The 22,265-nt window shown below is 42.1% G+C and overlaps 1 protein-coding gene across 2 annotated transcripts in view; it reads left to right on the forward strand.

Moving 5' to 3' along the window:
- LOC117357857 (retinol dehydrogenase 7-like) overlaps nt 1–7,690 on the forward strand; it is a 68,150-nt gene extending 60,460 nt beyond the window's left edge. Inside the window, exons 5-6 of one of the 2 annotated variants that reach the window (XR_004538882.1) lie at nt 1,879–2,263; nt 5,726–5,853. Coding sequence is in view for 1 of the 2 variants with exons in the window: in XM_033939041.1 (XP_033794932.1) it covers nt 5,726–5,922 (197 nt within the window). In the remaining variant the exon portion in view is untranslated. Of the gene's footprint in view, nt 1–1,878; nt 2,264–5,725 lie in introns of both variants that reach the window. The other variant, XM_033939041.1, reaches the window with a different exon arrangement.
- The last annotated feature ends 14,575 nt before the right edge of the window (nt 7,691–22,265 follow it).

The raw sequence follows: 22,265 nt of genomic DNA on the forward strand, positions 1-22,265 counted from the left end.
ATTTTCTTTTCAAACTGATTTTATTTTATTTCCATAAGTTCCATTCTTTTATTCAAGTTAGCTACTTCATCTATCAGATCGTTTAATTTCTTTGCGTTTGCCAACACAATCTCTTTTATTTCCTTCAATTCTTTCATAACTTCACTGTCGGTTCCTTTTTGTATTGGCACCTTCAGAGAGGTTTCAGGCTCCGGCTTCGCTCTTTTTATGCTTCCGGTGTTTCCGAACAATGAGTCATTTTTAACTTGTTTCCCCGAAGCCATTTTTGCTTTTACCCCTTTTCCGTACAAAAAGAAAGATTTACAAGCGACTTATTGATCTTAAAACAGTCTGTCAGCACGGAGCTCACCCGCTACCCGACCGTTTTCATGCGCGGCCAAGCCACGCCCCCGAATAGAAAAATCTTAATAATCAATATAGTTTAGAGTTCTTGTGAATTTGGTCTTGGAGGATGAAATGTACAATGTCTACATCTGAGGCAAACATGGTTTTTCCTGTTGCATAGAGCATTCTGGATCCCTGTTCGTTTACAAAAATTAGATTGCTCTAAGTCTAATAGATGTTGGCATTGTCATCTCGATGCGGGGACTTTAGATCATCTATTGTTTTATTGTCCATTTATTTTGGCTTTTTGGAAGTCGATTTGGGGCCAAATAAATTGTTTGCTAGAGAATCATGTGGCATTATCGTATGACAGTTTTATTTGGTATGTCTATGAGAGCCAAGAGCCAAATATCTTCCAATAATAATAAACATTTACCGATTCTGACAGGAGTTGCCATTCAACAAATAATGCATAAATGGAAAAATTGGAATAGATTGAATTATAGTTTTTGGGGGAGATCAGTGTGTCATATATATAAAATGGAAAGAACATTAGCTGTTCAAAAAGGATATTTTAATAAATTTAAGGATCTGTGGGGGCCATTAATAAATTATTGTAATTAATAGATATCATTTTCCCCTGATTAACATAAATGAAAAAATGGGGGGGGGGGGGGTTTTGGATTTCATTATTTGTTATGATGGGATGGAAGAATTTACTATATTATATGTATTATTTAATATTATTATGGTGGGAGGGAAGTGTATAAATTTTATTTATTGAAAATGTTTGTGGAATTTCAAGTGATGTATTAGTCAAATTGTTGTTACTTTCTGTGCACTTAATGTTAAACATAAAATGAATAAAGAATTTAAAAAAAAAGAGTTCTTGTGCTTTCAGGCTGACTTTCTGGGATATCAGGCCGCTCAGTGGTATAAATTAATAGCTGGATTTGTAAAAAGAAAGCAAAAACTGGTCTTAGGGACATTTGGAGCATTGAGATTAAGCATCAAATTACTACATCTCAATGACCACAAATGTGGTCTTGGAGACGTACAGTGTCTGCCTCTATGAGACAAACTTGGTATTTTCTGTTACATAGAGCATTCTGGACCCCTGTTCATTTACAAAAATTGGATAGCTCTAAGTCTAATAGATGTTGGCATTGTCACCTTGAAGCAGAGACTTTAGTTCATTTACTGTTCTATTGTCCATTTATTTTGGAATTTTGGAATTCAATATGGGGCCAAATAAATTGTTAGAAAATCCGGTGGCGTTATCATATGATACTGTATTATTTGGCACAATGAGAGCTAAGAGCCAAATATCTTCAAAAAATAATAAGCTTTTACTTATCATAACAGGAGTTGCCATACAACAGATTACAAGTAATTGGAAGAATTGGGAAAGATTGAATTATAGTTTTTGGTGGAACTCTTTGTGTCATATATATAAAATGGAAACAATGAGGATCCAAGATGGCTGCCGCTATCTGAATGCTGCCAGATCGTCTGAGAGCGTTTTTTCTCTTACCTTTCAACGATGCCGAAAAGACGGGGCAGAAGCGTTGGTGGTGCCTCCCAGCGATTAGTGCCCACAGTTCCTACAATCGAGGACATTTTCAGACGCCTGCAAACGGAGCCAGCTGCTTCGGGGAATCGCTCGTTGAGAGTGCCGGCAGAGAGGAGTGCTTCGGTAGGAACCCACGGGCTAGACGTCACTCTGAGCCCCGACGTCAGGACGCCTCCCCTCCAGCCGTTGCCGCTGGGAGCCAGCTCACCACGAGAGGAGAGTATGTCCGAAGAGGCAGTATTCTCCCCTCGAGAGGCCAGTGAATCGGAGGGCTCGCTGCAGGAAATGGCTCAAAAGGACTTGCTTCTTTTGGAAAAACCAGCGACCGGATCATCTTCTGCTATGGAGGAACAAGGCACTGGGGAGGTAAACCAATCACCTGAGCCTGCTTATAATACACTAATAGTTCCTTTTGCTCCAGTTAAGCCCCCAGAAGTTACACTAGATTCACTTTGGGAATTAGTATTGGCATTGGGGAATTCCTTGAATCCTCAAATTAAAAATTTAGATAAAGAATTGAAAGACCAGAAAGAAGAAATAAAAACTTTGAAAGAGGATATTAAACTATTGAAATCAGATATGCAAGAAGAAAAGAAGGATATAAAAATGATTGGAAGCCATCATGATCTACTTGTAAAGGATAATTTGATTATAAGGAGAAAATTGGAAGTACTTGAAAACAATAGCCAGATTAATAATTTACGTTTAATTAATTTTCCCCAAGTGAAATGATAAAGCGTTACTTTCTGGAAATACTTAAAATTCCTGAGAACTCTTTACCACCTTTGTCAAGAGTGTATTATCTACCTACAAAGACTCAGGATTCTCAGAAGAAAGAAGGTGTTGGAAAACCTCAGGAACTTTCCCTGGATGTTTCCGCTTTATTGGAACAATCAGATAGAGAAGTGGCTATTTCAGCCACTCTCTTATTGTCTGTGGCTTTGGCTCCAGACAAAGATTGGATCCTTAAACTTTTCTTTAAAAATAGATCCAGAGACTTCCTGGGTTTCCATATTCAAATTTTTCCTGATGTCTCTAGGGAGACTCAAAAGAGAAGAAGGGAATTTCTATTATTGAAACCGGGTGTGACTCAAATTGGTGGTTTATTTTTCCTCAGATATCCTTGTAAATGTGTAGTGAGGTATCGTACTTTAAAATATGTGTTTTTTGAACCGGCTCAGTTGACGGCTTTCCTCTCCAATAAGCGCCTTGAAATGGAATAATATCTAAGTCCGAGTAATAATTTAGCTCTGTTTCAGCATCAGATAGTGAGTTTTCTTGTTAATTATTAGATGGTTCAATCACTCCTATTTCCTAATCATGGATCCTAATAATTGAGGACTAGTGTGTGATTAAGTAGAGAAATAATTTCCTATTATAATTTGAATTTTTTTTTTGGGATGGTCATTTCAATACTATGTTATCTTAATTACACTTTCTGTACAAGATGATATGCTTGTTAATTAATGTGAAAACTTATAAATAAATTAAAAAAAAAATAAAAATAAAATGGAAACAATGGATACAGATGTTCTAAACACTGACATATAAAACCATGAAAATTCAATTAAAAAAGTACAATGGTAAAAAATATTGTAATAAAAATCCAACCAGACCCTACACGGTCTGTGTTTTGGCGAACACGCCTTCCTCAGGGGTCCAATGGTTTGCAAACTCACATATAAAGAATTGGAATGAAAACAGTCTATTGTCTTTAAACATGTGAGCAAAGAACACCGCAGACAAGCTGAAGTAGCAAAAATGTAACAGCTATGCAGCAGGGGTATTTAAGAAAATTTCAGGATGTTTGGGAGCCTTTAACAAATTATTGTAAAGATTAGATACCATTTTTTCCCTTATTAGTACATGTCCAAGATAGGGGGAGGGGGGAGGTTGAAGGTGGTCTTTATATAATTGTAAGAAATATTAGGAAACATTTTACTATATGAAATGTCTATTATATTTTTGTTGTGGAAGGGTGGGGAGGGAGGGTGTAAAAGTTTTTAAATGGATAATTGCAGAATATTAACTGCTATATTTATGTAAAATTGTTTTGATGTTCTGAAACCCTTATGAGTTTTAAAATGAATAAAGATTATAAAAAACAAAACAATACATGCGAAAAAGGGAGTGGAAAAAAAAAGGCTACTAAAATAGTATGTGGTCTTCATCATAAGGCGTATGGGGACAGGCTTAAAGATCTCAATCCTGAATTCAAGAGGGCCTGGGATAGACACGTGGGATCTCTTGGAGAGAGAAAGAGATAATGGTTACTGCGGTTGGGCAGACTAGATGGGCCATTTGGCCTTTATCTGCCATCATGTTTCTATGTTTCCGTTCTCCCCTTCCATTCTTTCTAGTGTTACTTTATGCACTTCTCCCTCTGTATCTGCAGTTTCAGTATCCACGGATTCGCTTATTTACAAATTTTGTTGTCTAATTTTCTTCTATTTTTAGGCGGTCCGAGCCTCCCCGGATCTTACCTGGTGGTCTAGCGGTGACACGGGGCAGAAGCGATCTTCCTATGCTCCTGCCCTATGCAGAGCCGTCATTGATATGGCTGCCGTGAGTTCCCGTTGAAGTCCTGTTGTAGTCTCAAGACTACAACGTGAACTCACGGCAGCCATTTTGATGACGGCTCTGCACGGGGAAGAAGCGTCACTGCTAGACCACAAGGTAAGGTCCAAGGACGCAGGAGGGAGGTGGTGGTGTGTCAGAGCCGGCCAAAAAACTTATTCGCGATTTTTCGCAATTTGCGGGCCAGCTCTGCACCTAACCCCTGCAAATACAGAGGGAGAGCTGTAGTAGACAATCATTTTGAAGCATCCTACAGAAATTTCTCTGGGTTGACAAGTTTAATATAAGTGGCAGCCTATGAGAGAGTTAGGGATTGTCCCTCAATAATGATGCTAATATATCAATAGGCAGCAGAAGGTCTGGTTCATTGAACTGGCAGTTAGGCTATCTTTCAGGAGGTGGTGCTAACTGGCCAGAACAGGTCCTAGCTGACTCAGAGGGTGGGGCTCAGGCAGGAGCAATATATCTGTTCCAGTGGAATCAGTTAGAGCTACAGAGTGGTTAGAGCTACAGCCTCAGCACACTGAGGTTGTGGGTTTGAATCCCGCACTGCTCCTTGTGACCCTGGGCAAGTCACTTAATCCCCATTGCCCCAGGTACATTAGATGGAGTGGGGAGCCCACCGGGACAGTTAGGGAAAAATGCTTGAGTACCTGAACAATTTGTAATCCATATAGAATTGTAGGATATGCAGAATATAATTTATTAAAGAAAAGAAAAGAAAAATCAGTTCAGGGAGGTCCCAGAGTGAGAGGAGGCTTCCATAGCTAGAGGCTGATACAAGCCTTGAGACTTTCAGGAATGAAACCAAGACTGGGAAGTGAGTAAGAGAGAGGAGAGGCTGTTGAGAGGATTATTGCGATAAGCCAGCTTGGCATAATAAAGAAACTGTTGGAACCAGTGTGGAGAGCAGGGCAGGAACTGACTGCATGCTTGTCTAAACTATATGAAACCCAGGTGGGGTGATATTAGACCAAAGCTGTTGAGCGGAATAAAAGTTTATTTTATTTCCCTGGGCTTGTGCTGTAACAAACCTGTCAGTTTGTTACAGCACAAGCCCAAAACTGAATAATGAATTGCATTGAACCTTCAAAGCTGTTTGGGTTGTGGTTGTACTGTACCTAGGGAAGGCTAAACAAGGGGGTTCCTGGAAAATTCGGCCAGAATCTCCCATACAACCCAAGTATTCAGTTAACCAGACCACTTAAGAGGAATCACTGATCTAATTATTTTTTCCTTTTGCTCCTTCAGATTGCAAAATGATTGATGATATGACTGTAATAGCCACCTCCAAGCTGAACCTAGTGACAGACTGCATGGAGCATGCCTTGACTGCAGTACATCCCCGCACATGCTATGCTGCAGGATGGTACGCCAAACTCTTCTACATTCCTCTTTCCTACCTGCCAACCATGCTGGCTGACTATCTGCTCTCCATTTCTCCATAACTTGCACAGCATAACGTATACCCCAGGTACCAAGAATTGTTGGAAAGCCCAGTGGATCAGAAGGTTTAATTAGAAGACGGACACCCAGCTGACCAGAACTTACAAAAACCAGTAGGCAGAACAGACGTGTGATCCTGTGACCATCAACATATATACAAAGGCCCCCTGCTGTTTTTCAGTTAGTGTTTTAGTAATATGAAATTATGAGGTCTGACAAGTTCGCAAACACATTCTAGAGTGCTACATACCTCATTGCTGAATATCACTATGGTCACCTTCAAAGTACTCCCCTTGGGAATATACACTGATGCCAGCACCTAGTCCACCCTTCAAAGCAATTTTGGAACTCTTTTTCTAACATGGCCAACAGAGCTGACATTGTATTACCCTTGATGTCCTGAATGTCATCAAAATGTCTTCCTTTCAATATTTCCTCTATCTTCAGGTAAAGAAAAAAGTCAATGGAGGCCAGATCAGGTGAGTAGGGAGGATGTTTCAATACAGTTATCTGTTTTCTGGCTAAAATCTCCCTCACAGACAGTGCCGTGTGAGCTGGTGCATTGTCATGATGCAAGAGTCATGAGCTGTTGACAAAATGTTCAGGTCATTTTCATCTAACTTTTTTACTCAGCCTTTTCAGTACTTTCAGTAACTGTTTGTCCAGTCGCTACAAATTCATAATGAACAATTCCTCTTATATCCAAAAAGGCTAGCAACATATTTTGACTCTTGATTTGGATTGGCAGAACTTCTTTAGTCATGGGGAACTGGCTGACTTCCATTGTGCACTTTCACGCTTTGTTTCAGGGTCGTATTTGTGTACCCATGTTTCATCACCAGTGATAACACAGCCCAAAATATCATCTTGCCTCTCCAAAAGGTATTGGCAAACACCTTTGTTTTTGTTCATTGGTGAGCTCCTTCGGAACCATTTTTGCACACACCAAGATTTTCAGTTCAGATTTTCCTATTTTTCTATCAATGTTTGCTTGGTCTGCTATGCTTCTCACAGTCAGCTGATGATTTTGATGCACAATTCGATTAATTTTTGTAATGCTTTCATCAGTTCTGCTCGTTACTGGCTGCCCTGACCTTTCTTCATCAGTGACTCTTTCTCTCCCCTCAGAAAAAACATTTAATCCATTTGTATACTGTTGTTTTCATCATGGCATTATCCCATAAACTTGGAATAACATGTCCTTGATTTCACTTCCACTGTTCATTCATTGCTCTAGTTCAAGCTCCAACATTCGTGTGATGGCACACAAAAACACGCAACAGAAATAATGAACACCACTCAGCAAGACACCAGTACACGTCAACACGAATACAGCTGTAAGAGACTGATATACCAAGGTTATGAAACCTTACCAAGTTGTTTGTACAGTGCTGCAACGTAAGCGCACAGAGGCAAGTTCGTAAACTAAATTGTTAGACCTCGTATTTTATAACTGGGTCCACCTGTAGGCTTTTATATAATATAATTAATTAGTGACCCAATTTTATGTCAAGTATGATAATTTGTTTTTTTTTATTTATAATTTTTATTAGCTTTTATAACTTACATCAACTGTAACAAGAAATAACATTTGAATTGGAAAACATCACTTGAATTGCTATTAATATCATCTGAAGTTCATGAAATTTAACTTCCCTTCCCATCCCTATTACATCAAAAATATTCATTTATTATATTATACAATATACATTTTAATAAAATATAAAAAATGCCATCCCACCCACCCATCCCCATCTCTCATTTCAATTATCTTAAGGGAAAATGTTTATTATTCATTACAAAAGTCTGTTAATGGTCCCTAAACCTTTTAAAATATCCTCTCTGTGTGGCTAATGTTCTTTCCATTTTATATAGATGACATACAGAACTCCACCAGAAACTGTAATTTAATCTGTTCTGATTTTCCCAATTGAATGTAATCTGTTGAATGGCAACTCCAGTCATAAGAAGTAAAAGCGTGGAGGGGCATAATCAAAAAAAGTGTCTAAGTCCCCTTTTGGCCTAAGTCCTTAAACGTTCAAAGCAGAAGCAGGGAAAATGTCCATAACCAAACCAAACGTCCTTGTTTTGATTATGGCCTTCCTCTGCCTAAATGCCCAATCACCACTACGTCTAAAAGTACACCCACACGACGTCTACACTTTTCAGCCATAATGAAATAAAAAAAACGCCTAAGCCCCAAACGTCCAACAGAAGTGCTTTTAGGCAAAGGAGGAGCTCTCTTGGCCCGATGTTAATTGCGAGGGGGCAGGAGAGATAGGGCATCTCTCCTGCCGCAGGTCGCGGCAGTTCGGGTAGAGGAGTGATGGCATCACGGTAGGGGAGATGAGGCATCTCTCCTGCTGCGAAGGTTGCAGTGGGTAGGTTGCCGGACCGCTGAACTGATGGCGCCAGCGGCCATCAGCTCCGCGGCCCCTTTTTCTGCACTTAGACCTGGTTTGACTATGTCTAAGTCAAAAAGGTCTAAGTGCTGACTAAGCAACCTGTAAATGTTTTGGTTATACCTGTTGTACGCCTAGGTGTAGGTCGGCCCACCTCCCGCCCACTGCCCGCCCTTTCCCCTCCTCTAAACACACCTCTTTTCTCTCTGTGCGTCTAGAGGCAGGGGAAAGGCCTAAACTGTTTTTAGATACGTCTAAAAACCAGCTTTGGTTATGGGTACTTGGACGATCAGGCTTTTTGATCGTCTAAGTAGCCATTTAGGACACTTTTTAGACGTTGGTTTTTTTTTTTATTATTACCCCCTTATTGTTTTTTGAAGAATCTGACTTTTTGCTCTCATTGACATGCCAAATAAGATAGTATCATATGTCAAGGCCACCGGATTTTCTAACAACCTATTTATTTGGCCCCATATTGGTTTCCAAAATGTCAATATAAAAGGACAATAGAATAAAAGATGATCTAAAGTCCCAGCCTCAAGATGACAGTGCCAACATCTATTCGACTTAGAGCTATCTATTTTTTGTAAATGAACAGGGGTCCAGAAAGCTCTATGTAAAAGAAAAAACCAAGTTTGTCTCATGGATGCAGACACTGTACATCTCATCCTCCAAGACCAAATTCGTGTCCATTGAGAGGCAGTAATTTGATGCTTGATCTCAATGCTCCAAATGTCCCGAAGACTAGTTTTGGGGGTTTTTATTCACAAATCCAGATATTAATTTATACCACTGTGTGGCCTGATGTCCCAGGAAATCTACCTGAAAGCATAAGAATTCCAAGCTATATTGATTAGTGAGATTTTTCCATTCAGGGAACCCTGCCTGAATGGCCTGCTTCAATTGCAACCATAAGACACTAAAGCAATTCTAGCAATTTTACCCAGCCAAATAAATTTGGTTAGAATACTATTTAATTTTTTGTAAAAAGACCCCTGGAAAAAAACTGGTATCTTACCCATTTGGTAGCAAACCAAAGTATGATAATTTGTGAAATAAATAAAGGCAAAATTATTGGTATGCTCCTATACAATGCAATATTATTTTTGCCAGCATGACAGATCTGGGTCAGGGATGGAGGAATAGGTGGCTTCATAGGTGGGTCAAGTTCTTGGGAGAGGGGGGAAGGAGATGAGGTTCGTGTGGGGGGTAGGGCTAGGCGGGGCTGGCGGTGAAATGGGGTATGATAGGAGAGATCTAGAAACCCTAACATATCAATAGGTACTCTTCCTTCTTTATAATCCCTCCCCACCTCATTTAGCTTCCCTTCCATCACTCTATGTCTGTTAATTGTGCTTTTTGGTTTCAAGGGCAAAGTCTCAATTCTTTCAATAGAGCATGCCAACTACAAAATCAAACTAAACTTCCACTTGAGTAAAGAACCCCATCCAGACCTGATACAGTCAAGAATAGATATACTAAAGGTCCCAAGTGTGATTGTAGGAAACAGGAAGATGAAACCCATAATACCCCACCTATATAAGAGCAGAGATTATACATAGTAACATAGTAGATGACGGCAGATAAAGACCCGAATGGTCCATCCAGAACCTAAAACAAATTGTTTATACTGCAGAATCATTACCAGAAGATGACTATGTACCAGTAGAGTGTATGTACATGAATACACGCTCAGTCTGCAGCAAGACCTTGATAATAAAAGACCTGATAGTAAATATGAGTTCATAGCCAAGCAGGGATAATATGTATAGTAAAGATGTGGATACAGGACAATGACTCTCCAGTGCTAGCAGATCTTTGCCCACCTGGGTTCAAAATAATCCATTCACCCTGAAAAAAACAGAATAGGAGGGGACCTCTTCCTAATCAGTGGTGTACCTAGCATATGTGACAACAGGGGCCCATCATTTTTTGACACACACCCCATCTGTATGAAAAACATGATTTTTAGTAACAATCCACACGTCGAAAAGGCAGCATCTTACATACTGCAGTGAGCAGTAGAACATCAATACACCCATTGTAAAACTAAACAAGCCAGACTAGTACAGGTCAATCCTGCATAGTCAATGCTAACAGAAAACCATGTCTTTCGAACACACAGAACACAGAAAACACCTTCGCCTAGTATGGAATATGTAATCACAACCTAACCCCTTCCTCTTTTACAAAACTGTAGCGCAGTTTTTAGCCACAGTGGTAAGAGCTCAGATGCTCATAGAATTCTGAGCGTCAGAGCTGTTACGGAACTAAAGAACACTCTAAGGTTTTATAAAAGAAGGGATAAAATAGAAATACGTGGACAAAGGTTAAACTGAGCCACCAAGAAGCTGGATTCTGTATGCAATGCAACACCACAGAAACAGTGACACGTCCCCTAATATTGTGCAAAATATAAAGATAGCAGATGTAAACTTGAAATAAACAGAGAATTAGAAACATGAAGCTGTTAGGTTTTTTTTTTATTGCAGGCCACAATGGTAAAAGCTCTGGCACTCAAAGAATTCCTATGAGCGTTGGAGCTAATATCGTCAAGGCTGGTGATAAAAAAGCCTAATGTAGCTTCATTTAAGGGGGCCAAAGGGGGGAGGGGGAATAAAACAAAAATGGAAAATAAAATAATACCATTTTATTGCACTAATACATTTTTCAATTAGCTGTCAGAGGCCTGAACCTCTTTTCTCAGGTCAGTAAAGTATACTGCTGTTATAGTATCCTGTCCGGACCTGAGGAAGGGGGTTTTGGTTTTTAAATTAGTCAAAATTTATTACAATTAGTTCAATAAAAGAATCACCTTATTTCCATTTTCTATTTATAAATATTTATTAACCAATAGCTTAAAGCAGCGTACAAAATAGAAAATTAATACAATCATAGCTAATAAATATCTCAAGAAATTACTATGATACATCTCACATTAATATACATAACTGAGATAATTTTCTTAATATACCAAAATATTTTACACCAAAGACATCAAGAACCAAAATTACCCCTCCCCCTTTTACTAAGATGCGGTACAGGTTTCTACCATGACCTGGAGTGCTAAATGCTCTAGCTCTCATTGAATTCCTATGAGTGTCGAGCATTTAGCATTTGGAGCATTTAGCACCCCGGGCCGCAGTAGAAATCTCTACCGTGGCTTAGTAAAAGAGGGCCTCAATGGTTGTTTATTGTAAGCTTCTATACAAGTTTCAAGTTTATTAGGATTTTATATACCGCCTATCTAAGCGGTTTTTACAATCAGGTACTCAAGCATTTTTCCCTCTCTGTCCCAGTGGGCTCACAATCTATCTAACGTACCTGGGGCTATGGAGGATTAAGTGACTTGCCCAGGGTCACAAGGAGCAGTGTGGGGTTTGAACCCACAACCCCAGGGTGCTGAGGCTGTAGATCCAACCACTGCGCCACACACTCCTCCCGGGAAGTCAATTCAGAGTGGTTTAAATGAGCTTATGTAATGGTGTTACAATATATGAGCTTCTGTTAAAGTGTTACAATACAATAAATCTCTCCATTTTATAAACATGACATAAAGAATTCCACCAGAAATTATAATTTAATCTACTCCAATCTTTCCAATTATATGTAATTTGTTGAATGGCAACACCAGTCATTATGAGTAATAATTTATTATTGTTTGTAGAAATCTGACTTTTTGCTCTCATTGCCATACCAAATAGCACAGTATCATATGATAATGCCACTGGGTTATCTAATAAACAATTAATTTATTGCAATACAGCGGGGATGTTTCAGGAAATTTCAAGATGTGTGGGAGCCATTAACAAAAATATTGTACTGTTTAGATGAAATTGTTTCCCTTAAATTTACAAGTTCAATAGTGAGGTGGGGGGGGGGGTATTTTACTATTACATATTCTATAAGATATTTGATTATATGGTAGGAAAGGGTGGGAAGGGGGGTGATAAGAGTTTAGGTTTTGTACCAATGATGATTATTAAGTTATATATTTATTGTTAATTTGTTTGAACAGATGTCACACTTATTGTAAGTTTGAAAATGAATAAAGAGTTTAAAAAAAAAGTGTTACAATACAGAGTTTGCATTTTAAATGGTTTTCAACATGCACACATTTATACCATAACCATCCTACTTATATTATTAGTACCATGTATTGTGTTCTTACTACATCCTACTTATTTGCACACCTGTATCATATTCTATGTTCATCTAGGATTTACAAAACTTCCTGATAATTTTACTACTACTAATTATTTCTATAGCACTACCAGAGTTATCTGTGCTCTGTTTATCATATCCTCTGCATTTCTGGGTATCTCTACTGTGTTCCTATTGTGTTCCTAGTGGGGCCTAGCCAGGTATCTCCTCTATGTTGCATTATTGGTTAAAGGGAAGAGGATTGTCTTTATCCCTTTCTTGAACTTTCTGGTGTCCTTTTCTAGTTTTAATTCCTTCAAAAGGGTGTTCCACCACCTGGGAGCCATCACTGAAAACATTCTTGTCCTGACACTTTTGTATTTGATGTCTCTGAAGGAGGGTAATAAAATGACATCAGATATTTCTTAAAAAGCCAGGTCTTTAAACTTCAACAAAAAGACATATAGGCCTATCCTAGACAATACGTGCATTTTTCCATGGCAGCTGGCACACTCTCCTTTGTTTGGGTGCATTTATAATGCCCATTATTTGTATACAATTTGTTTACTGCATTGGGCATAAAGACTTTTTTTTTTTTTTTTAGAACATAAATTAGGAACTGTGTGCTGGACTTCCACACACATCTCTAACATGTGGCTTATCATATTAACCCAGTGCTCTCCAATGCGTGGCCCACAAAGTCCTCCATTGTAATCCTCAAATATTTGGCTGAAATGCTCTTTACATCCAGTAAATCTTTCCCACTTGCAAACAATCTCAAAGTATGTTACTCAGGTGTCTTATTTATGGAATGTGCAACTGCTGACAATCCAAAATAAAGAGTTTTTAAAATCTATCCTTGAAGTGTTGTAGAATCAATATTACTATTAATTTTAATGTTTAATATCCTTGTGAACAAGCAGGTCAAGGCGATTTACAAAATTAGTTGTATGTGTAAGCGTGAAATCTTTTGGTGGCCCTCAGAGCTTTCTCTTATTTACACTGTGACCCTTTACATGAAAAAGGTTGGAGACTACTGGCCTTTGGGTAGGACGGGCCTCCTCTTCAGTTGGACTTGCCTCCAGTCCTATCTCTGAGACTCTCAAGAAGCCTTGCAGCCAATTCCACCGTTTTAACTCAAAGACCAAAGATGCTACCCAATATGTTTTCTGTGTTTCTTGTATAACCATCTCTGTCTTTATGAGATTGTAAGCTTCAAGAAGCATAGACTATCCATTATGTTATATATTGTCACAACCCTAGCCTTAAGGCTAGGCTTGTGACAGTCAAATCTCCTCCAAATTCTTCCCTTCTCTTGAAAAGGGCTGATCACTGCAGCAGGCTAAGTTCTGATAGACAAACAGGGTCTCTGTTTCCTTTGAAACAGCAGTCTACAGAAACCCAGGGAGTAGAAGAGGAGTGGGAGAACAGCCTGTTGCAGAGGGAGGAGACTTTTTCAGAAGGACAGCCCAGGAGGCAGTGTCAGAGAACATCTAAGGAGCCTCTGCTGGGGCCAATTAAGGCTAAACTGAGAGGCCAGCAGAAACAGCAGGTTAACCCTCCCCCTTTCAGGTCAGGGCGTGGCCATCTCAGAGCATTAGAGGCTGTGCTGAGGAAGAACAAATCAGTCTTCCCTGGGTCAGCCCAGGAAGCAGTCTCCAGGGACTGGGCTCCTGACTTTCCTATGAATGAGGATGTTGAAATGGCAGAGGTGTCCACTGTCCCTGGGGTGAACCAGCCAGCTTGCCAGGAAGCCATGGAATTTATGGATACTATGCAAGAACCAGAGGAAACTCAGATGGACCAGAGCTAAGTTAAATCACTTTTTTTGATTGTGTGCTTCTGGAATCTTGTTGGCTCTGAGTTTGTTTGTTAGCACCAGTCAAGTGCTGATAGCCTGAGCAGTGCTGAGCTAACTGCTGCAGCTGTATCTTAGGCTGGTGACAGAGGAAAAAGTGTGGAGTTTTTTTGTGTACATTTTCTCCTTTTGTTTTTTCTTCCCCTAATTTTGGGGGTATGAATGTATGGACAAGGAAGTAGTGGGGAGAATCCACAGAATATCCTCAGGGAGGGATTGTGGGGCCAATTTTGTTGGCAAGCTTTTAAGCTAAAGTGGATTCAGCTACTCCCCTCCCCCACCAACTGTTTGTTAGAATGGCTGGGGAGGCCTGTTAAGCCAGGCTTAGGCAAGACATTCATTTGAGTGTGCAAGACATTTGGGAACAACCAGCAGAAACACTGGGTGTTCCAGTAGCCATATTACTCTGTGCCCTTTGTGGACTGTGTGACTGTGAGGGCAAGGCTACAACAATATCTTTTTTTTTTGTAAACTTACCTGCCAGAAGGTGTATAGGCTATGTTTTTGCAAGCCTGGATTTTTCTTTGTATTGATTTAATTCAAAGACTATGACTGTAGCAATTGCTACTTTAAGAATAAAGTCAGACCAAGTTACTCTAAATCTTTATTGTTCCTGACATTTATTTTGCTTGGTATTGTGATGAGAGCCAGCAGGACCTTCAACATCCTTTGAAGGCACGGCGAGTTCGGCGTTGGTGAGCATTGACCGGTGGTCTGTTACAAAACCCGGCACTGGCAGGCTCACAAATGGTATCAGGAGTGGGATCTTTACTGCCTCCTGCTGGACATATTGATGAACTCTGAAGTTTGGAAAAAAAAAAAAAAAACGTTTTTGGTTTTTTTTTTTTAGTTTGTTTTGTTGTTCCTGCACTGAGGCGGTTTGTTCAGAAGGACTCTTCTGGTGGCGGTCACTGAGAGGGACGAGTCTTCCGGGTAGGAGAGCCAAACACCCCGAAGGAAGTAGTCGGAGGACGAAGCGGTGGGGACCGGAACTTACCTGCGCTGGACCTGTTCCGGAAAGTGGCTGATAAAGGACCAGACCTGAGTTCCAGAGGAGCAAGCCGTGCGGAGAACGACTGGAGGCCAAGGAGGCCTAACAACCAAAGGCGCAGACTCACCCAGACTGCTGGTAAGAGTACCTAAGCTAAAGGGTGAGGGGGAACTGCAACATTGGCCAGTCTGTCCTGTGGTTCCGCACTTGGATTTGTTTTTTTTGTTTACTTCTGTTACAGAGCCGGGGAAGATGGATCAGCAACAGTTGATGGCATTCCTCGCTGCGGATCGGCAGAAGCAGAGCGAGGACCTACAGGCAGTCTTAAAAGCCAATCAGGACCTCTGGTATCGGTCTCAAGAACATTCTAGGAGACAACATGACGAGATGGTCATAGCAATGGGCGAGCAGACCAAGGCGCTGACCCAGCTATTGCAACAACCCTCGTCGACTACAGGTGGTGATCCTGGACTGAGCTATGTTCAACAACCAGCGGTAGGAGCTAATCCTCTTTCTGTTATGAACTTATGCAAGATAACACCTGCAGATGCACCAGATGAGTTCCTAAGTGCATTCGAAAGGGTAGCTACCGCAGCTGGTTGGCCACAGGGACAGTGGGCCGTCCGACTTTTGCCATGCCTTGCCGGGGAAACTCTGGCGGCATTTCAAACGTTGAACCCAGAGCTGGCTAATAACTATCAGGCAGTTAAAAGCCATATTTTAGAATATTTAGGTTTTACCCCGGAGCATTACAGGCAGAAGTTCAGGTCCACAGTAATGAAAGACAGAGAAAGGCCCAAAGCCTTGGTACAAAAACTATCCAAGTTAGCTGAGAGGTGGCTGCACTCTTGGTTAGGCGACCCTAGAGCTCTGTTTTTAGAGATTGTGAGAGAGCAGTTTCTGGAGTCAGTCCCGAAGAATTTACGGGGCTGGGTCCGGAGACAGGGATGCAAGAACCTTGCCCAGGCTCTGGAAGTGGCTGAGGCGTACTTAGACGCCCAGGACATAGTTGAGGAGGATAAATCAACCTCTGCTCAGAGCTTGGAGAAGGGGAAGGCAGGGCGGCCTCAGGGCCAAACTCACAAAACCACTGGGTATCCCAAACCCAAGGAGGCCTCGCAAAAGGAAGGTTTCAGATGTTTTCGGTGTGGGAAATCGGGTCATACCCAGAGGTTTTGTAGAGAAAGGAAGGATTTTGTGGTGACCCAAGGGAGCAACATTAATATCCCTAAGGAATATCAAGTGGTGGTTTCAATAGCGGGTAAAGAGATAGCTGCCTTGGTGGACACCGGAGCAGATCAGTCCATGATGGCCACTGATTTTTATAAGCAGCTGTTCCCTACGGAAAACTTGCAACGGGAGATGGACTCGATTACCATTAAGTGTGTTCACGGGGATAGCCTAAGATATCCACGGCGGGCCACTACCATCTTGTATGGCAATAAAGTCTATAGGGTGAAGCTTGCAATAGTACCGGGATCTCCCTTTGCCCTTATATTAGGCCGGGACTGGGAAGGGTTAGAAAATTGTCTCACCCCAAAACAGGGGCTAGTGGGCACTCGCTCACAAGGACCCCCGTCCTTGATGGGGGAGGAGAACTTGGGTAATGTGTTTCCCTTCGAAGGGGAGGTGATCCAAGAACGGGCCCTAAGACAACCACGTCAGACCAAGGCACAGAACCGTAAACAGAAACAACATAGGAGTCAGACCCTTAGGCAGATCAGTAAAAATAAGGAGGTTCCTTGGTTACCTAAGGAGATAGTGGGGACATTTCCCACTTTTACAGCAGAACAGAGAGCTGATGCCTCCTTACAGGAAGCCTGGCAGCAGGCCTCTCGCCCTAGCCACGACCCTATTAGGTTCAAAGTTAGGCAGGGTTTGTTATACAGGCAGATTCCGGGAGAGCATTCTAAGATAAGAATAGAACAGTTGGTAGTCCCACAAGGATTCCGTAAGATTATTCTGCAGACAGCCCATGATCATCCGCTAGCCGGACATAAAGGGTCTGAAGCTACGGAGATCCAGATAGTACGCCGGTTCTTTTGGCCAGGATTGGCTAAGGATGTGGCCAATTTCTGTAAATCCTGCCCTACTTGCCAAAGGATATCTTTAAGTAAACCCGCTCGGGCTCCGCTTATACCTATTCCGAGAGTGGAGGACCCTTTGACCCGATGGGCAATGGATATAGTAGGTCCCCTGGAAAGAACCCCCCGGGGATATAGTTATATATTGGTTATTATGGACGTGGCCACCAGGTACCCCTGGGCCTTCCCGTTAAGGAAAACCACATCAGCAGCTATAATGAAAGAGTTAATGGGCCTCTTTTGTATGATGGGGTTCCCGAGAGAGGTATTGACAGATCAGGGGAGCAATTTCCTCTCAAAAGAGATGGAGAAGTTTTGGCGGGTATTTGGTATCCGCCACATTAAAACATCCGCCTATCACCCCCAGGCCAACGGGATGGTGGAAAGGTTTAATCAGTCCCTAAAACAAATGCTAAAAAAAGTGGGAGCTCAGGAGAAGAAGGATTGGGACCTTTTCATACCCCTGGTGTTATTTGCGGCCCGGGAAAAAGTGCAGGACTCCCTTGGGGTGAGCCCCTTTGAAATGTTATTTGGCAGGTCCCCCAGGGGTATATTGGATATTGTCAAAGAACAATGGGGATCACAAGAAAGGGAGGATGATAATGTAATATCCTACCTGAGCCAGTTGAAAAGGAGGTTAAGACAGGTGGCCAAGGTGGGCAGCCGAAATCTAGAGTGGGCTCAGGGGAAACAAAAGCATTATTATGACCGGAAGGCACAAGTTCGTCACTTAAAAGTGGGGGATAGGGTGATAATATTGGTACCCTCGGACCCTCATAAATTTTTAGCAGAATGGAAAGGACCTGCTATTATTGTAGAAAAACTTAATCCGGTGGATTACCGGGTTAAGGATGAGAAAAACAGGATACAGACTTATCACATCAACTTATTGAAGCCTTGGAAAGATAGGGAGATCTTGGCCTTGATAGCAGAGCAGAAACCTGACGATGACCTAGGCCCACAGATTGCGGATATGACCCAAAAGGAAGAAGTGAATATAGGGACTGAACTATCTGACGACCAGGCAGTGCAGGTTGGGACATTGGTACAGGGGTTTAAGGATGTATTTTCCCCGATACCCGGATGCACTGAAGTGGTGACTCACGATATTGTCACCACCCCTGGAAAGATAGTAAGGGTGAAACCTTATCGCTTGTCTGAAGGGAAGAAGGAGCTAGTGCAGGACCTGGTTAAGGAAATGCTGGCCCTGGGGGTTATCGAGCCCTCTCAGAGTCCATGGTGCAGTCCCATCGTCATTGTACCTAAGGCTGACGGTACCCCCAGGTTCTGTATAGATTTTAGACAGCTCAATGAGGTGTCACAATTTGACGCCTTTCCTATGCCTAGGGTCGATGACCTGTTAGATCGGTTAGGACAGGCCAGATATCTCTCTACGCTAGATTTGACAAAGGGCTATTGGCAAATTCCCCTTTCCCCAGGTGCCAGGCCCAAGACAGCGTTTAGCACACCTCACGGGCTGTACCAGTTTAGGCGTATGCCTTTCGGGATTCATGGTGCTGCGGCTACTTGCCAAAGGGGTGTCACGGAGGTCCTGCGTGGGCATCACCAGTACGCAGAGGCCTACCTTGATGACATCGTGATATACTCCTCGGAGTGGAACCAGCACCTGAAGCACGTGAGGGCGGTTTTGCAGTCCCTGAGGGAGGCAGGGTTCACAATTAATCCTAAGAAATGCTATTTAGGCCAGAGAGAAGTAAAATACCTGGGGTATATAGTTGGAAGGGGACAGGTTAAACCATTGGTAGACAAGGTACGGTGCGTCCAGGATTATCCCATGCCTAGTACGAAGAAACAGCTGAGGGGATTCCTAGGACTCCTGGGGTACTACCGACGATTTATACCTGCATTTTCCACAAAGGCTGCTGTCCTTACTGACATGCTGAAGAAAGATAGACCGGATACTCTTCAGTGGGAAGATATGGGTAGGCAGGCAGTGGAAGAACTGAAGGAGGCTTTGTGTACAGATCCTGTACTCATGTCCATCGATTTTACAAAACCTTTTGTACTTCAGACGGACGCATCAGGGACGGGGCTAGGAGCAATACTAAGCCAGGAAACTCAGGGGATAGAGCATCCTGTGTTGTTCCTTAGCCGTAAACTTCACCCTAATGAAAGAAATTATGCCACTGTGGAACTCGAATGTTTGGCAGCCAAGTGGGCGATGCAGACCCTCGAACATTATCTGCAGGAGCGTGAATTTACCCTTGTCACTGACCATGCGGCACTTATATGGCTCAATACAATGAGAAATAACAATGCCAGGTTGACAAGGTGGTATTTGGCTCTGCAGACTTTCCGGTTTAGGGTATTGCATCGCCCAGGCAAAATGAGCACTAATGTGGATAGCCTTTCCAGAATGCAAGAGAGTGGTAAATCTACTCTAAAAGCTAGGGATGTTCAACCCTTAAAGGTGAGGGTATGTCACAACCCTAGCCTTAAGGCTAGGCTTGTGACAGTCAAATCTCCTCCAAATCCTTCCCTTCTCTTGAAAAGGGCTGATCACTGCAGCAGGCTAAGTTCTGATAGACAAACAGGGTCTCTGTTTCCTTTGAAACAGCAGTCTACAGAAACCCAGGGAGTAGAAGAGGAGTGGGAGAACAGCCTGTTGCAGAGGGAGGAGACTTTTTCAGAAGGACAGCCCAGGAGGCAGTGTCAGAGAACATCTAAGGAGCCTCTGCTGGGGCCAATTAAGGCTAAACTGAGAGGCCAGCAGAAACAGCAGGTTAACCCTCCCCCTTTCAGGTCAGGGCGTGGCCATCTCAGAGCATTAGAGGCTGTGCTGAGGAAGAACAAATCAGTCTTCCCTGGGTCAGCCCAGGAAGCAGTCTCAAGGGACTGGGCTCCTGACTTTCCTATGAATGAGGATGTTGAAATGGCAGAGGTGTCCACTGTCCCTGGGGTGAACCAGCCAGCTTGCCAGGAAGCCATGGAATTTATGGATACTATGCAAGAACCAGAGAAAACTCAGATGGACCAGAGCTAAGTTAAATCACTTTTTTGATTGTGTGCTTCTGGAATCTTGTTGGCTCTGAGTTTGTTTGTTAGCACCAGTCAAGTGCTGATAGCCTGAGCAGTGCTGAGCTAACTGCTGCAGCTGTATCTTAGGCTGGTGTCAGAGGAAAAAGTGTGGAGTTTTTTTGTGTACATTTTCTCCTTTTGTTTTTTCTTCCCCTAATTTTGGGGGTATGAATGTATGGACAAGGAAGTAGTGGGGAGAATCCACAGAATATCCTCAGGGAGGGATTGTGGGGCCAATTTTGTTGGCAAGCTTTTAAGCTAAAGTGGATTCAGCTACTCCCCTCCCCCACCAACTGTTTGTTAGAATGGCTGGGGAGGCCTGTTAAGCCAGGCTTAGGCAAGACATTCATTTGAGTGTGCAAGACATTTGGGAACAACCAGCAGAAACACTGGGTGTTCCAGTAGCCATATTACTCTGTGCCCTTTGTGGACTGTGTGACTGTGAGGGCAAGGCTACAACAATATCTTTTTTTTTGTAAACTTACCTGCCAGAAGGTGTATAGGCTATGTTTTTGCAAGCCTGGATTTTTCTTTGTATTGATTTAATTCAAAGACTATGACTGTAGCAATTGCTACTTTAAGAATAAAGTCAGACCAAGTTACTCTAAATCTTTATTGTTCCTGACATTTATTTTGCTTGGTATTGTGATGAGAGCCAGCAGGACCTTCAACATCCTTTGAAGGCACGGCGAGTTCGGCGTTGGTGAGCATTGACCGGTGGTCTGTTACAAAACCCGGCACTGGCAGGCTCACAATATGTATAAGGTTACAAACACCTCATAATGCTATACATATCAAAATGAAATTAATGGTTAATCAAATGCTAATTCAATTAGTCAATTTCTTACAGTAATTTTCACATTCATGATTAACTTATCAAAGATACTTTCACACCAATGCCTAGTAGGTCCTATCTTGTCACTTTGCTTGCTTTCATTATTATGCCAATGCCCTCTGTACTGTCCATACCTAATTACAGAATTACCTTCATTGAGTCAACATTCATCTAGCTATAAAATTGTCCAAAAAACTGGAGAGAAACTATATATTCTTCTGTGATAGTAACGTAATCTACTGACAATAATCACAGCTTTAATTATAATTATGATTTAAATTAAATATTTATGTGAAAAACTCAGACCCCGAAGAGCGACAAATCACCAGGCCCGGACGGCATCCACCCAAGGGTACAAAATGAACTGAGAAACGAAATAGCAGAGACACTTCGCCAAATATGTAACCTCTCCCTAAAAACTGGGGAGATCCCAGAGGACTGGAAAATAGCAAATGTCACGCCCATCTTTAAGAAAGGATCAAGGGGTGACCCGGGAAACTACAGGCCTGTGAGCTTGACCTCGGTTCCTGGAAAGATGATGGAAGCAATGGTAAAGGACACAATCTGCGAACACATAGAAAACAATGGACAACTGAAGGCGAGCCAGCATGGCTTCTGCAAGGGAAGGTCGTGCCTCACGAACTTGCTGTACTTCTTTGAGGGAATAAACAGTCAGATGGATAAGGGTGAATCCATAGACATCATTTACCTTGACTTCCAAAAAGCCTTCGACAAGGTACCTCACGAACGGCTACTTAAAAAACTGTGGAACCACGGGGTGCAAGGGGATATCTACCGATGGATCAAACACTGGCTAGCGGGCAGGAAACAGAGGGTTGGAGTCAAAGGCCAATACTCAGATTGGCAATGGGTCACGAGCGGAGTTCCGCAGGGGTCGGTGCTGGGACCTCTACTATTCAACATATTTATTAACGATCTGGAGACGGGGACAAAATGTGAGGTTATCAAATTTGCTGATGACACCAAACTCTG

This window comes from Geotrypetes seraphini, chromosome 3 (genome assembly GCF_902459505.1).
Source record: "Geotrypetes seraphini chromosome 3, aGeoSer1.1, whole genome shotgun sequence".
Classification (NCBI taxonomy): domain Eukaryota; kingdom Metazoa; phylum Chordata; class Amphibia; order Gymnophiona; family Dermophiidae; genus Geotrypetes; species Geotrypetes seraphini.